This window comes from Sinohyriopsis cumingii, unplaced genomic scaffold (assembly GCF_028554795.1).
Source record: "Sinohyriopsis cumingii isolate HCF-2022 unplaced genomic scaffold, ASM2855479v2 utg000873l, whole genome shotgun sequence".
NCBI classification, from domain to species: Eukaryota; Metazoa; Mollusca; class Bivalvia; order Unionida; family Unionidae; genus Sinohyriopsis; species Sinohyriopsis cumingii.
The window spans coordinates 2,229,983-2,245,129 of NW_028315938.1; the positions used below are offsets into that span (position 1 = coordinate 2,229,983).

Sequence of the window (15,147 nt, forward strand, 5' to 3'; positions counted from 1 at the left end):
GTTGCACTTTCAGAATTTAATATCACTAAGTCCAAAATTTCCTATTTAATCAAGATGTTCAAATGGCCTTAACACTGACAGAGTCAGAGGAAGAGTAGAGGTGAATGGCTATTAAAGGTCTTACCTGATTCCACAGTATGAGAGTTATCAACCCAAATGTATGAGAATTATAAGCATTCAGAAAAAAGTCTGCCTTATCTGAGTCATACTCTCTTTAAAGCAGGCAAGACAACAAGGCATGAAAAACAAAAACATTGTAAAAACAAAACTTAATCCAGTTTCATCATTTTATTCAATATGTGCATTCACTTGTGACAAATTCAATACAAATGCAAAATAAATTTGTTTTTTCAGCAATGAACTATAATACTGAAGCATCTAGCAAAGATTAAACTGATTATTGCTTAAACACCAGTTAAAGTTTAATATGCAAAGTGACTTCTAAGAAAAAAGAAAAAGTTGCAAAGTGTGTCCACGATCCAAAATCAAAATGCATTTTCTAAGCAACATTTTTCCTGAATGAGAAATTTATTAATGGAAAGCAACATCTTTTTTCGCAAACTTAAAATATCATTTTTTTAAAATAAAAATCCAATCACCCCTCTCCCTCACAAAAGTGACATTAAGATTCTGTGCCAAGATGGATATAAATAACAGTTTTCTCAACTTTACATGGTGAATCTTTTATAGAGTCATCCAAGATATTGACACATATTCAACAACTTCTGTTGCAACTGACATTAATCTGCCTCACAATATACTGGTAGGCTTTCTAAAAAGGCTTTTAAATGACTATATGTCAGTACTGGCTGCATTTTGATAGCTGTAATATTGTCACCTAGCAGAAATTTGGCTACTTTCAATGTCCACTTTGTGTAGTTCATATTCTGAATACACAATATTACAGGCAAGATACATTTTTGATTAAGCTAGCAAGTTAACAGTTATAGGTTACTTCACTTGAGAGTGCAGTATATCCATCCGACAAAACGAGTTCATATTTTCCTATACAAATGAAGTAACCTTTTTATTATATGCTAATTTTCTTATTCTACCTAAGGCTTAATTACATAAACAAAAATACACTACATGAAACAAAGTAATTGAATGTACGCCGCATTTCAAAAAACTAAATACACAAGCAAATATTCATCAGTACACAACATTACTAATGCCCACTTAAATCCACCCAGATAAATTTGAAATTTCACGTGCTACACATACCTTCTGAAAGAAAATGGCATTTTGATCTACTTAAAATTTAAATTTGTAGTCATATTGTGAATGAATGTGCATTACAACAACTTTCCCATTTGATCTGTAATGAAAAGATTTTGGTATTTTTGTCATACCTACGAAATATGGACTGGATTTATGTGCCAACTGTACATGAAGTACATTAAATTTCAGCAGTGATGGAGCAGCGTGTTGACATCTGCAAGTGTGTTTCTGTTCTGCCATTGAATGTTTGAAATCATAATGTAGGAAAAATATGAAGTCATTCAATTTAGTTATCAAAAAGACGCTATGGACATAACAATTATTTAGGATCTAAGCATATACTCTTATCATTTGAGTATTACATTGGCAAAATATATACATATGTACAAGAAATAAATATTAGGAAAAAATCATCAGACTGCAATCGTTGCATCGAAAAACAATGTCAAAACTTGAACAAATAAGTACCAACTAAATCCAGCTCATGGGTGATAAAAATACAAATGTAATAAATTATCTTGTGTTTTTTTAAAATATTAAGCCCTATCTTTACACAGTCCGATCAATCCAGAATTATAGTAAAATTGGCTTGAAGTAGTACTAATTTGTACCTATATAACAAATGAATAGGTAGATAATAAAGCTGTCTCTGAATATTTATGGTAAATATGATAACTGGTTTGATGATAAGAAATGATATTCACACTGAAGGAAAGTGGTATAGTATATGTATTGATGTTAATCCTTTTCTTGTAATTTTTTGGGTTTTCTAATATTGTGTTCTGGTTCCCAGGTTGGCTTCTCATATCCCTTCCACTTAATGAGATATTGTTTGCCTTTTCCTTTTTTTTTTGTTTTCAGTATCTTCTCCACCTCAAACCAATCAGCTGAGATTAAAAAATTTAGATATTTATTTTCTTATTGTATTCCTGTTAATCAGTAGACACAATAAGCATGAGTGTGGCACTATAATTTAATTTCAAGAACAGTTAAATCCTATACTTTTTCATAAGATAGACTGATACAATTTTTTAAAACTTTAATTTAATTGGCACCATAAAGGCATTATTGTTTGGACATGATACTATACCCTAATACAAATATGCATACATACATACATACAAAGATGCGTACATACATACATACATACATACATACATAGATGTGTACATACATACATACATACATATATTCATACATATATACATACATACAAAGATGCGTACATACATACATACATACATACAAACATACATGCATGCATGCATGCATACATACATACATACTGGAAATAAAGATTTAATACATACAGCACTAATTCAGAACAAAGTAAGTAAGCTTAATGCAGCTAACAATTCTATTTCAAATCAGTTATTGTTTACAAATGAGAATAATTTCTTTACAACATGTTCAAGGCCAATTTGCTCTTTGATTTCTCACTGTTATACATTATACTGTGCACTTCACAAATTTTGCAACATAATTTCACTGATCACAAGAAATGCATACTATATTAACATACAACATATGCAAATCTTAATAGCTTACAAAATTATAATTCAATTTTCAATAAACTGTCATTTATAATAAAAAAATAATTTGTCAATCACTGGAAATATTAAGAAGAAGATCTCAGGGTTAAATTAAAAAAATATGTAATAACAAGAGAACAATTCATTTTCCAAATATCTGAGGAGTTACTGGATGCAAGGAATATGTCTTAACTGCCTTTAATATCACAAATAACAGTAACTGGGAAGGTGAAAAGATTTTCAAGATGGCCACCATGGCAGCTGTACTGGATGTCAGAGGAGTACAGTTTAGAAATTTAAGACCAATGGGTATTTTTTGAATGAATAGGTGTAGTTTCATAGCAAAAATAGCACACAATATTACTATATAACACATAAAAATCATAACTTCCACAACCTGAATGCAATTTTAAATAACTTAACAAATATAATAATAACAGGGTTAGAAGTGAAGTTGAATTTGAAATTTTTTGGTTATTATTAAGTTTTTTTCTTCAAAGTTTTAAAAATATTTTTCAGGTTTAAAAAAAAAAATTTAGGTTTATATTATCTATTTAGGTTTCCTACAGTTTCTTTGTGATTTTGTTAGGTTTCTAAGGTCAAATGAAAATTTAGGTTTTTCATGTTTTTTTTTAGGTCCGCTTCTAACACTTAAAAAATTCTTTGTCCAGCACTGATAATATTTTCAATAAGATCAGAATGATTAAAATAAAATAATAAACTGGTTGGAGAAGAATGCATGTTCCAGAAAACTGCTCATGCTGTTGAGAAGGCATATCAATAAGATTCTCAAGGTTGTTGCCATGGCAGCCATATTACATGCATGTCTGAAGGGCAAACTAGACCTTGCAACAAATAAGTGTACAGTTTCAGCAACCCTTCCAGTTTTTAGGAGAAGAAGCAATAACAAATTAGCACTAATGGCTGGACAGATAACAAGTTATTGCATAAGCATTTATCAGTTATATATGACATAAGAGATAAAAATTGTGTACACTTATTACAAGAGGTTAATATACACTCCTAAAGCAATTCTTACATGTTGAGGGTTCCATAACCTCTAACACTGAATTTGTATCCTCTGAATCAGTGAGGTCCATCAAAAGCTCAGCTTCAACTGTAAATAAATTTTAAAACTGAATCAAGTACAAAACCATTATCAGACAGTAAAACAATGAACTGCTTTATTTTTTTTATAAAAATTGTTGAAACTTAGAGAAAATCATGATTTGATTTCTCTAGTGTAAGAATAAAGAAAACATTTTGTTACTTTTACAAACAATGGAGCAAATGTATTCAACATTTACAATAGTGAAGACAATACAGGGGTCTCTGTATTAACACTTAATTTCACCTGCATAAGGTGGCATAACAGCAATAAAGAATAACCTAAAGATGACATATTGCACTTTCCCAATTTATTTTAAGAATCCAACTGAAAGCACGCTGCATCATCGCTCAATCTGCATACTCACAAGTTATATACTACTTATGTTACACTATATTTCCATGGTAACAGAATATAATGAATGCAGTATCAATAGGAAGTGTACACAGCTTGGTTGATAAGTGTACCACGTCTGTCTGAAATACTGTACCTAGAATGATTTAAGAGTTTTGCTCTGGAAATGAAATTGTTTTTGGACAGACACAGTGATGGTTCTATTTCTCCATCTCACACTGGAAAGTGAAAAACAGATAAAGAATGTTTTCTTGCTTGCCCAAAAGTTGTTTCAATTCCAAATGGCAATCAAAACAGACATTTTACCCTCTTTGATAAAATAAAATAAAATGACCTCATGATAATGTTGGCCATTATATAATATACATATGGTTCCCATTGCATTGGATTTTAACTTTGTTATTGATACATTGTTTTTTAACTTGACTTGATGTTGGACTGCTCCCGTGGCCCAGTGGTTAGAGCGTCTGTCTTGGATGACGGATGTCATGGGTTTGAACACCAGCTAAGTCCTAAGAAAGACTTATAAAAATGGTACTAGCAGCTGCCTTGCTTGGTGTGGAGCACTAAGAGGGTAGTTTTAGGACTGGTTGGCCTGGTGTTAAGATAATGTCACTTAGTGGGAAATGATGCCACATGTCTGCAGCATGATGCCCCAGTGCTGGATCAAAAAAACTGTCACACTGCAGACATCACCGAGATATGACTCAGATTATTAAAGCAACATTAAAAATCTAAATCACACATACACATACATCTGATGTTGTTTCTGGCTTAAGAGAAACCTGTTATAATGTTGTTTTTAATTCAATGACACCAAATTTTTGTGCTGGGTATAACCAAAATTTGGAGCATGAATATCTAGCCCTATTGTGATGATGTGGTTGAATGATTATCTTAAAAAATGAATATACATACTGCATCAGGGACATGCATATATTTATCAATAATTCTGAATTGAAATCATTACTGTAATTATTAAAAAAGCAATCTCGAGAATGTCAGACAGACTGAGACTTTAAAAAAATGTTTGTGCCAATAAAGAACTTATTGAAATAACAATTATTAAACAACTGGGCTGTTCATAGAAAGAATGCAGCTAAAATGTATTGCATGTTAGTCCAAAAGAAAGAGTCGTTATAATACAATGATAAACTCATTATACCGTCTACATATGCATATAAACATGCATATTAATTTCAATTTAGCCAAGAGCTACACAGCAAACAAGTGATGGATGATTAGCCAGTAGCAGATATATACAATGCAATGGGAGCATAAAAATGAAATGAGACCTTTGTCAGGAGAGTACCTGGATTGGGAACAAAGGCCTTTTGCTTTCCCTTATCTTCCAGTGACTCTTGCATTACATTTGGAACACCATTATGATCTGAAGTAAAACAAATTTCATTAAGTTTTCTGATGTTATTAAGTGATACTGCTTTTTAAAAAAGAAAATGTGCAAGGAAATAACTTGTTAAAAGAACTGCTATTAAGCATACTACATGAGTAACAAGATTTTTTATTTAAAAAAACGCAGCCAAAATGTATTGCATGCAAGTCCAAAAGAAAGAAGGCAGAGTCATTCCAATGCAATGATAAACTCATCATCTACATATGTATAGAAACATGCCTACTAATCTCAGTTTGGCTGAGAGCTACCCACCTAACGAATTATAGATGAATGGCCAGTAGAAAATAAAATGCAATGGGAAGGTAAAAATGAAATGACCATTCTTAAGAAAGTACCTAGATTGGGAACAAAGGCAGTTTGGTTTCCCTCATCTTCCAGTGAATCTTTAATTGCATTTGGAATTTCAACCTGTTCTGCAAGAAAACAAAATTTGTTAAGTTTCCTCATGAAATTAAGTGATGCTTCTTTCACTATTTTGTCATCAACATTCCACTACCACCACGTAAATTCTGTCACACAAGGATTGTGCAACATATAAAGATGGCCTAATTCCAAGACCAAAATGCACCCTCCCCCCAACGATTCAGAATACAAGTAAAAAAGCTTATAAATCTGATTAAGTTGGCTGTCAATATAAAGAGGACTACTAAAATCCAAATGCATAACTAAATTAGTTTCTGAGAAAACTATACCAAAATGGTTTTCATCAAATAATGCTTAATTTAAAAATATGCCAAAATGGATAAAGAAATGCAAGGGCCTAAATAACATATTACTTTGTTATGCATATGAACATGCTGTACACATTTAATTTACAGCTTTTAGCTGCTTCAAAATCTGGTCAGTAAATCTTTATATGAATACAAACATAACAGAAATCCTGCATCTGTGTTGGATATGTCCAAAAAAAGCTTCAAATGCATGTACAAGTAAAAGATAAATGTAATCAGATGGCCGTTAGAACTGATCATCACTGAGTAAGCAATCTACCATTATCATGATATTAGGTACATATATTACTGCTTAACTTAGTTAAGTGTATGAATTCTAATATAAATGCATAATAATCCAAGGCATATATATTCACAGATCAGCCTTTTCATGCTGCGAACACACCAAAAGATATGTCATAATATAAATTACCTTGATTCAGATGGCAAGGCTCATCTGATGATGTTCTTGTGGCTACTTTACTTGTCCTTTAAAAAAGAAATTATAAAGAAGTGAATAACTAACCCTAACAGACATTTTGTAAGCTAAAGTAAAACCTTTTAAAATAAAAAACAAACAAAAACACAATCTAAAATGATAAGAAACACACTATACATATATATGTATTTAAACTGTATAATTAATGGGCATAAAATCTTCACTGTATAGACAGCTTATAAACCAAAACAACAAACACTATGCTTCTCTGCTTGGCAGAGATTTATTTTTGATTCTCAGTTTGTCCCACTGCAGAGTGGATTACAAATTTATGATGTCCTGTCCACATGTAACCTTAAATTGTTTCTTTAGATTGCAACTCTCTGACTTTGATCATTTTAGGGTAGTTTCAATGGCCAAGTACCTTGTGACGGAGAATTCCAAACTGTCTCTTGCATTAATTATTTCTTTTAGAGTTGGAAGGCCCATACAGCTTGGGTCCCTGGCACACACAAAAAAATACAACTGAGACACAATCTTGGATAGTTAAAAAACAATTCATGAACATACAATTACTTCAATGAACAAGAATTTTGCAGGATGTCTTGCATTCAAGGCTAGTGAATAATGTACAATACTTAATCAAAAGCTGAGTGGATCTCTTCTGATTTTCCGATTCTGTAATATGAAGGGTTTACTAGTCATTCATACAATAAAATAATATTTTTACAAAGATTTTATACTTCTTAAGGTACCATAGTTCTTTTGAAGGATTATGTGTTTATTCTTGCTTTTTCCCTTCCCAAATGATTTTGCAATTTTTTAACAAATAATCTTTATGCTGTAACTTTTTATCTTAAAATAAAGAATGGATTGTGATGCCATGTCCTTTTATCCCATTACATACATGAAAAAATCAAACTAATAAGAAATTCAAAGGAATTATATCATTGATATCCACCTTGATACAGAGATGACCTCTCTGCTTGAGGGTCACTGTAAGAGTGCAGTTAAGGGTGCATACATTATGAAATGAACTCCTTCTTTATACTACATTACAAGTATAACACAGCCAGCCATCCCTGGATCTGGGACTTTTACCATATGCATAAACCTGAATGTAACCATTAACCAATGTTGCTGTTATACACATTGGTGGAATTAGTGTATTCTGTGCTTTTTCTATGTGCATTTGTTTTATCCAATGTTGCATTAGTTTTTTACAAAACTCAAAAGATGGCAAAAACTTGATACATAGTATCAGCATCATAAAGTACCTAATATAACTTGATACATCACATCAGCATCTGAACCTAATGCAGCACCTAATACATGGCAACATAATTTGATACATGATATCAACAAGGTAATATATTACTCATAATGATTATAAAGTCTACAGAGAAAAGAAGAAAGAGCACTTACCTAAATTTAACACCATTAGGCAAGTTCTTAATCTCTACCTGATACAAGTTATCTTTTATTGTCTTGTATGGCACTTTATTCTTTCCTGTTGTCTTGGCTGAAAAAGATATTGTCACTTAATGACAGACATTTGTTCATAGTAATTGTAAGTAAAGCATTAAGTTGTACAATGAAATTTCAGATGTTGAAACTTATAATTACATTTAATAAATATTTATTACCTATAATAAAAGGTTTTTTTACTTGAAGACTTCATCTTAATGTGAGTAATGGATTTAACATTCATCAGTCATACCTTGATAACACACATTTTGTGAATGTAAGATAAACATTCATTTACCATGCATCAAACATATTAGAAAATTGAAACATGACATGACATTTGGCAGTTGAACAATTCATGAAGATAAACTGAATGGGTTTTTCAATTGCAAACATGGAGGATACAAGGATACATATTACTGAAGATGGAGAGAATGCTATCATGGTTAACTGACAGTTCAGTAAACATAAATTTTCCCTGCCATACAAATGATGACCATTACTATAGAAGACATTCATATTTCTTTCTCTTTATCTAAATAAATGTAAGTGATGACAAAAATGAAATTTGTAACAAATATTACCCCAGCAGTCATTAAAGATCTGTCGCACTTGTGACACATATTTTTTCTTGATTTCATCAACCGCTGGTGATAAACTTGTCTGTGAATCTAAAAAATTAAACTGAAGCCTAAATTGCATATTCAAACAATAAATATTCATGTCATTCAAGATTTTAAAAACCTTCATATGATTTGACAAACAAAATGCCATAAAAAATGAATGGACATGGATCTTAAATCCAATGTATAAAATAATTTTGTACAATACTGTAATTGGCAGAAAAACTCAGTTACATATAAATACAAAATATGCTAGCCAAATTCCTGTTGTATATGTTGATTTGTTTCTTTACCATTCTTAATTAATTTTGTTCACATGTGAATGTATAACCCAGTGTAATCTATGTTTATTTTCTGGCAATTACATGTATAAAAAAAGCTTTCAAAAAAAGAGTGTCACTTTCCCTTTTGAACCTAGTAGCATTTCAAACAATATCTGGACCTAGTCTAAAAGTAGTGGACACCATCTTGAACATAACAAATTCAAATATACAAGCCAGTAAATAAAGCAGCTATGTATTAATATATTTAAACTAATTGACAAATTTATTACATATAATGCAATTTTGGCCAAATGATCATGACACTATTAATCTGCCTAAAAGCTAACAATGTAATGTAATACTTGCCTAGAAACAAATATTTTCTGCCACTGAAAAATTGTCATAAAATGATATAAAACTGATTAGTTATACAAACCCATCATGCTGGTTACGAACTGATCTTTCCATTCAACAGTCTGAAAAAACTGGTAGGCCCTTGTGTTACCGAATACACCAACACGTCTAGTACTGTCAGTAAACAGACCACCAATATTTACACCCATGTCATTAAGAGCTTCACACTGAAAATACATGATAACAAAGTCCCTCAAAAAAAATGATGCTTTACTGGGCAAATAGAATTTTCAGGAATTCAAGATAAAACCATTTCTTTCTATTAACTGTGAAGTCTTGAAACTATCTCTGGTGTTACTGTTATTAAGTGCTAAGAAGATTATCAAATTAGCTGCTGTGAACACTTTGGATTTCAGATTGACATCATTTCCATTTAGGCCAAGCAGATATTAAAAGTCTTCTGGCGAAAAGCCCACATTTCAATATTACCAGTCATTAAAGGGGAATGAGGACAACAAGATTTCAAGACAGCCATCAAGCCAGCCATATATGATGTACCACTGGCAAAATCTGCATTTTCAGGATTATGTAGTTAGCAAAAGAGGTCTTTTGGTGAAATCCCCATACTGATATAGCCATCCATATGGCCTCCACTGTGGACAGATTGAGAACTAGTTTGCATCATTATCATTAGTACCAACCTGACACATTACCAACCGTTAATATGAAACCCTCCATGTTCAAATTACTTTCTATTTAAAAGTAGGACTGACAAGATATCATTGTAGAAATATTGGACTCAATAACAGCACCATTTTAATTTTGGACCAATAAGACAGTATACGAAGTCTTTTGGTGAAAGCACAATGTTGATATGACCAGCCATCTAAGCTCTTTTCCTTTCTGATATGACCAGTAGTGCTAAAAACCAAAGTAAAAGCACAGACAAGTAAAAGAAAGAAAGAAATCACAGACAAGTAAAAGAAAGAAAGAAATGGAGAGGCCGAAAAAATGGGAGAAAATGTATTAGCAAGCAAACTCTGCCAACTAAATGGCAAACAAAGATTTACAAAATAATGACAACCTCAGCATCAAAATAAAAATGAAAACTAATGAGTAAAAAGTATTTAAACAAATCAGTTCTAAATGAACCTCAAGTCTAATCATCAGTGAAATTAGCTTGTTTAAAACTGCATTTTATTAAAAATAGAAATGAAGGAATCTATAATATTTACATTGTTACCTGAAACACTACAGTAGTACATTTTATAAATCAATGTTTGTTAGATGCAGGTTCTCTTCCTCCAGGTTGAAGTATTCATAGGATCTGAAAGATGACCTCATACATGACTTCATGTTAACTGAACAGACATAACTTCATACTGAATCAAGAAACATGACTTACCGACTGACTGATCAGTTTTAGGTGGTGCCTTATGAATTTTGGGGTGCCCACAGATGTTGACAAATTTTGCCTCTGTTCCTCAGCAGTTTGCTGATATTGGACCTTTTCTGAAGCAGGCAGATGCTTCCATTCATTTGCCCACTGAACAAAAGTAGTTCCTGAGGATGATGGCTCTTTAAACAAATATAGATAATAATATAAAAGAATTCCGTTACTTTCATAAACAAAACTAACCACAAAAAATAATTCAAAAGTGATATAGGCATATAAATTGAAGTTTACAATAATAATAAACAAAATTCACTTTACCATCTAGATATTAATATGTATTAAGAATAACAGTGTCATTATTTTTCAAACACCATTAGCATACAGTTACACATATATGTGAATATAATTTAAAGGTGCATTTTATAAAAAAATTGCTCAGAGTATACTGCAAAGAGATTAATGAGTCTGGTTATACATGTGCATACACAAGGCTAGAGAAAATGTAAGCAATAATACCTGAATAGTAAATTAATAACAGAACATGCCAGAAGAAACAGGTAAAGCAGTACTTTCCACACACTCACTATGTTGCAGCATCAAAAACAAGACAAAAAGCAAAGTGATCAGAAAATAGAGTTTTAAATTACATTCATACAAAACAAACAGCCATTAACACCATTACCAGAGTGTATATATCACTAAATCAAAGTTATTTTACCTCTCTGACATCTTAAAAGTACAGACTGAAAATAAATAAAAATTAGTAACATAACAAGAGTAATAGATTTATGAGACTCCTTCATTATATAATATTTGCAAAATGAAGCCATTCAACACTGATGCATTTGTAGTAATTTCTGTACAATACAATTCATTTGCTTTCTAAATTTGTCAATAACCCAATAAGAGTGTTCTCAACACACAACTAATGACCTTTATTTTTTATTTCATATACATTTGACAGAATTTAACATCTTTACGATTTATATTTTATATTGTTGATAATAATGTTCATATTTTGAATGGTTTGTCTTCCTAAACTTATGTGCAAATTCACTGTTAGAGCATGTTAAATGTACCTTTAGTTGCCACTGCATAGCCACTATTGTGCTGAGGTGTCATAAGATGTAACACACACACACACACACACACACACACACACACACATCTTAATGAAACATCACCTAAAGATGATCACTATCTCACTACCAGTGTACTAATAAGTTTACAAGAAGTAAATAAATGATCTGCATATGGGCAAACTGACGGACAGACAGGATTATTCAATGTAACATTACCAAGTGGGCACATGGTAAGATATCAGAGAAAATCTAAGTTTATGCAGAATAATTAAGCAAATGATGTCAGCATAAGTCAATATATACAGTTTTACCCCGCTATAGCACATCCGCTATTATATGAATTCCGATAAAACATGGTTTTATACAGAGTAGGACAAAGACCTAAACATTCTTTTGTTAGAATCTGTTAAAAACAAAGCAACACTTTCAAAGAGAATGAAAATAAATTTCCTTTTTCTTCCATTTTTGGAAATAGTGTGGTACAGGACTGGCTTTATCAAAACTGCACAGAGCAATAAAAAAGTTTGTGACCAATAACATATTTAGCCTACCAAGTGATTTTCCCTTGCAAAATATATTGTATGCACTAGGCCCTTTCAACTGTATTGGTTCTGGCTTGGAAGCAGAGCTTGAGACAGCAGGCTGCTGAATGCTGTGTTTCTGTTTTTGCCGCTTATTTCCAATCCAGTCCTGAAAATAATAAATAACCAGACTGTATGCTATTCATTGTGTCATCAACATTATTAAATTCATCCTAGATAATGCGAGCTTCCACTGACCTGCTGCACTCTATTTCATCATGTTTGTTTCCTGTATAATCTGTCCTTGAGAATAATGATCCTTGATTTTTTTGTTGTTGCTGTTGTTGTGGGGTTTAATGCCATTTTTCAACACATGATAGGCTATACATGGCGTCAAGTATTAATGGTGGAGGAAGAACCTTGGAAAACCCCAGAAACAACCACTGACCCACGAGAAGCTACTGGCAAGCTTCTCACATACCCACATTTGTTGAATCCGAGACTCGAACCCACACAAACTGAGGTGAGATGGCAGTGATTCGTAATGAAAGCACTTTAGACCACTCAGCCATTCGGGGCCCCCTACGATCCTTGACAATGGGCAATCCATTTTGTACCAACCTCCAAAAACCAAATTGCAAAGCATGTGGCTAGCATATGGTTTTTAGGCAGACTAAAATATATTCAAAGATGCAATAAAATCATAATTTCAAAGAACGGATGTATTTAAATGATTTACAAACTATTGAATACATTTACTTCTGCAGCCCCCCCCCCAAAAAAAAAACTGAATATGAAAACAACTGAGAACATTCATTTCTAAGGTGAAATAGAGATCAAGAAACCTAAAGAAATGTTAAAGCCAAAGATTTTAATTAATTGAAAAGAAATGTACTTTTGAGAAGTTTTACTTTCATTTGAAAATTGAGAAGCAAACACTGGAAATATCCTGCAACTCTGACTTACGACAGTAATTGATTAATATAACCAACTGTATTGCTTTTAAATTATTAAGAAATGCAATTCATTAAGCTGCTGGATATCAAAACTTTGCAAGAAAGAGGAAATTCTTTAAAACAACTAACCCTGACTTGTTGCATTGTAAGGTTCAGAGAGTTGGCCAGGTTCTCGATTCTTTTGCCATCCTTTACACTTGTCAATCCTGCATTCCATTCTGTTTCCAATGCATGCAGTTGTTCATCTGTAAAGATGTGGCGCAGCTTTTTGGATGCTGACTGCAGCAGATGATAACAAATTATGAGTTATTACATTGTTTTGATACCATATAAATAGGACAACCAATTCAGGGGAAGTAGCTAAATGATTCTGAAGATGACTGTCCTAGCAGATGTCTAATGTCTGAGAGGTATATTTCATTCCGAATCAACAGGACATGATAAGAAGTCTTTCAGTGAAAATCACATATCAACTAATTTGACAAAACAGCTGCAATTGTAGCAATATTGGATACTATATTGGTACCATTTTCATTTAGGAAAAACCAAGCATAATAAAAAGTCTTGAGGGGAAACACGATGTAGATAGTACTGTCAACTGAAAATACAGGACCAGAGGTGATCAGATTTTCATCAAATCAGCACCATTTTAATTTTGGGTCATCTTTGGTTAAAACACCATATCTACATATACATCCATTGTAATAGAACGATTTTCAAAATGAATAACGTGTAAATATTAGATGTAAAAGTTCTAAGGACCAACAGAAAATTATAAATCTTTTAGTAAATGACATGTGACCTATTACCTAGTCCTACCTGTAATACCTGATAATTATGTTTTAACTAACGCGCTGTGTAGTGTGTTTTGATGTCGACTAACATCGTTATGAAAGTAAAATTTTCAGGAATATTTCACACAACTGACAACTAAAATAACGACGCTTTTCTACAAAGTTATAATGTTTTAGTCGTACTTTACTTACTATGATGCCCTTTCTCTAATAAATTCAAATTCTCACAAAAGAAACGGGCCCGTTTTCAAGTTTCTAGCACCTAAACAAAATCAAAGTGTGCTATGTCTTACATGTAGGACTGACCTATTTCCATGCACCCACTAAGAGTACCTGTACAATTTTCAAGATGACCACCATGGTAGATGTATTTCATATCAGAGGGGTATTATTTTAATTTAGGACCAAGCAGTATGTATTGGTTTGATTGGCATTTTTAACGTTGCTTTAACAATTTGAGTCATATCGCTATGATGTTTGCCGTGTGAGATAGTGGTGAATTATTCAAGGTTTAAACATGTGAGCGAAAAATCAATTTCATATATTGTAACAAGTGTGTTAAGGAAATATTAGGATAAATATACCAGCATAGTATGAGCTGTCATATGGGTCTCAGTCGACATATTTTCCATTTCAAATTCTCAACGTTCTGCTTTCAACTACTTAATTACGCACAGCTTCCGCAACCGGATGTTTTAGTTTTAGAAATTGTGCACATGCGCAACAGAGAAAATATTCCAACAACATTGTTAAGGCTTGGTAGCTACATAACGTATACTGCATCGTACGAACATATACGTTGTTGCGGTTTGAAGGCCTTAACAATATCAACAATTCCAGGCTTGTAGGCTGTAACAATGGACGTATCGGGTGCCATTTCATACTCGACCACTTTCTCTAATAAGACTAAGAT

The 15,147-nt window shown here is 32.3% G+C and overlaps 2 protein-coding genes across 3 annotated transcripts in view; both read right to left on the bottom strand.

Moving 5' to 3' along the window:
- Nucleotides 1-273: 273 nt before the first annotated feature.
- Nucleotides 274-15,147, bottom strand: part of LOC149773155 (uncharacterized) — a 125,326-nt gene continuing 110,452 nt past the window's right edge. For both annotated transcript variants that reach the window (XM_089946737.1, XM_089946738.1), the window contains 10 exons: nt 10,891-11,063; nt 9,568-9,712; nt 8,830-8,916; nt 8,204-8,300; nt 7,203-7,280; nt 6,773-6,828; nt 5,965-6,042; nt 5,528-5,605; nt 3,793-3,870; nt 274-2,108 (listed from right to left, as the gene is read on the bottom strand). In XM_089946737.1, the coding sequence (XP_089802863.1) occupies nt 1,960-2,108; nt 3,793-3,870; nt 5,528-5,605; nt 5,965-6,042; nt 6,773-6,828; nt 7,203-7,280; nt 8,204-8,300; nt 8,830-8,916; nt 9,568-9,712; nt 10,891-11,063 (1,019 nt within the window). In that variant the 3' untranslated portion in view covers nt 274-1,959. The remainder of the gene's footprint in view (nt 2,109-3,792; nt 3,871-5,527; nt 5,606-5,964; nt 6,043-6,772; nt 6,829-7,202; nt 7,281-8,203; nt 8,301-8,829; nt 8,917-9,567; nt 9,713-10,890; nt 11,064-15,147) is intronic.
- Nucleotides 11,070-15,094, bottom strand: LOC149773156 (uncharacterized). The gene is made up of 4 exons (XM_089946745.1): nt 14,819-15,094; nt 13,570-13,719; nt 12,515-12,653; nt 11,070-11,624 (listed from the first exon to the last, which is right to left on the bottom strand). Exons 1-4 carry the CDS (start codon nt 14,864-14,866, stop codon nt 11,596-11,598), a joined length of 366 nt encoding a protein of 121 aa, XP_089802871.1. The 5' UTR covers nt 14,867-15,094; the 3' UTR covers nt 11,070-11,595.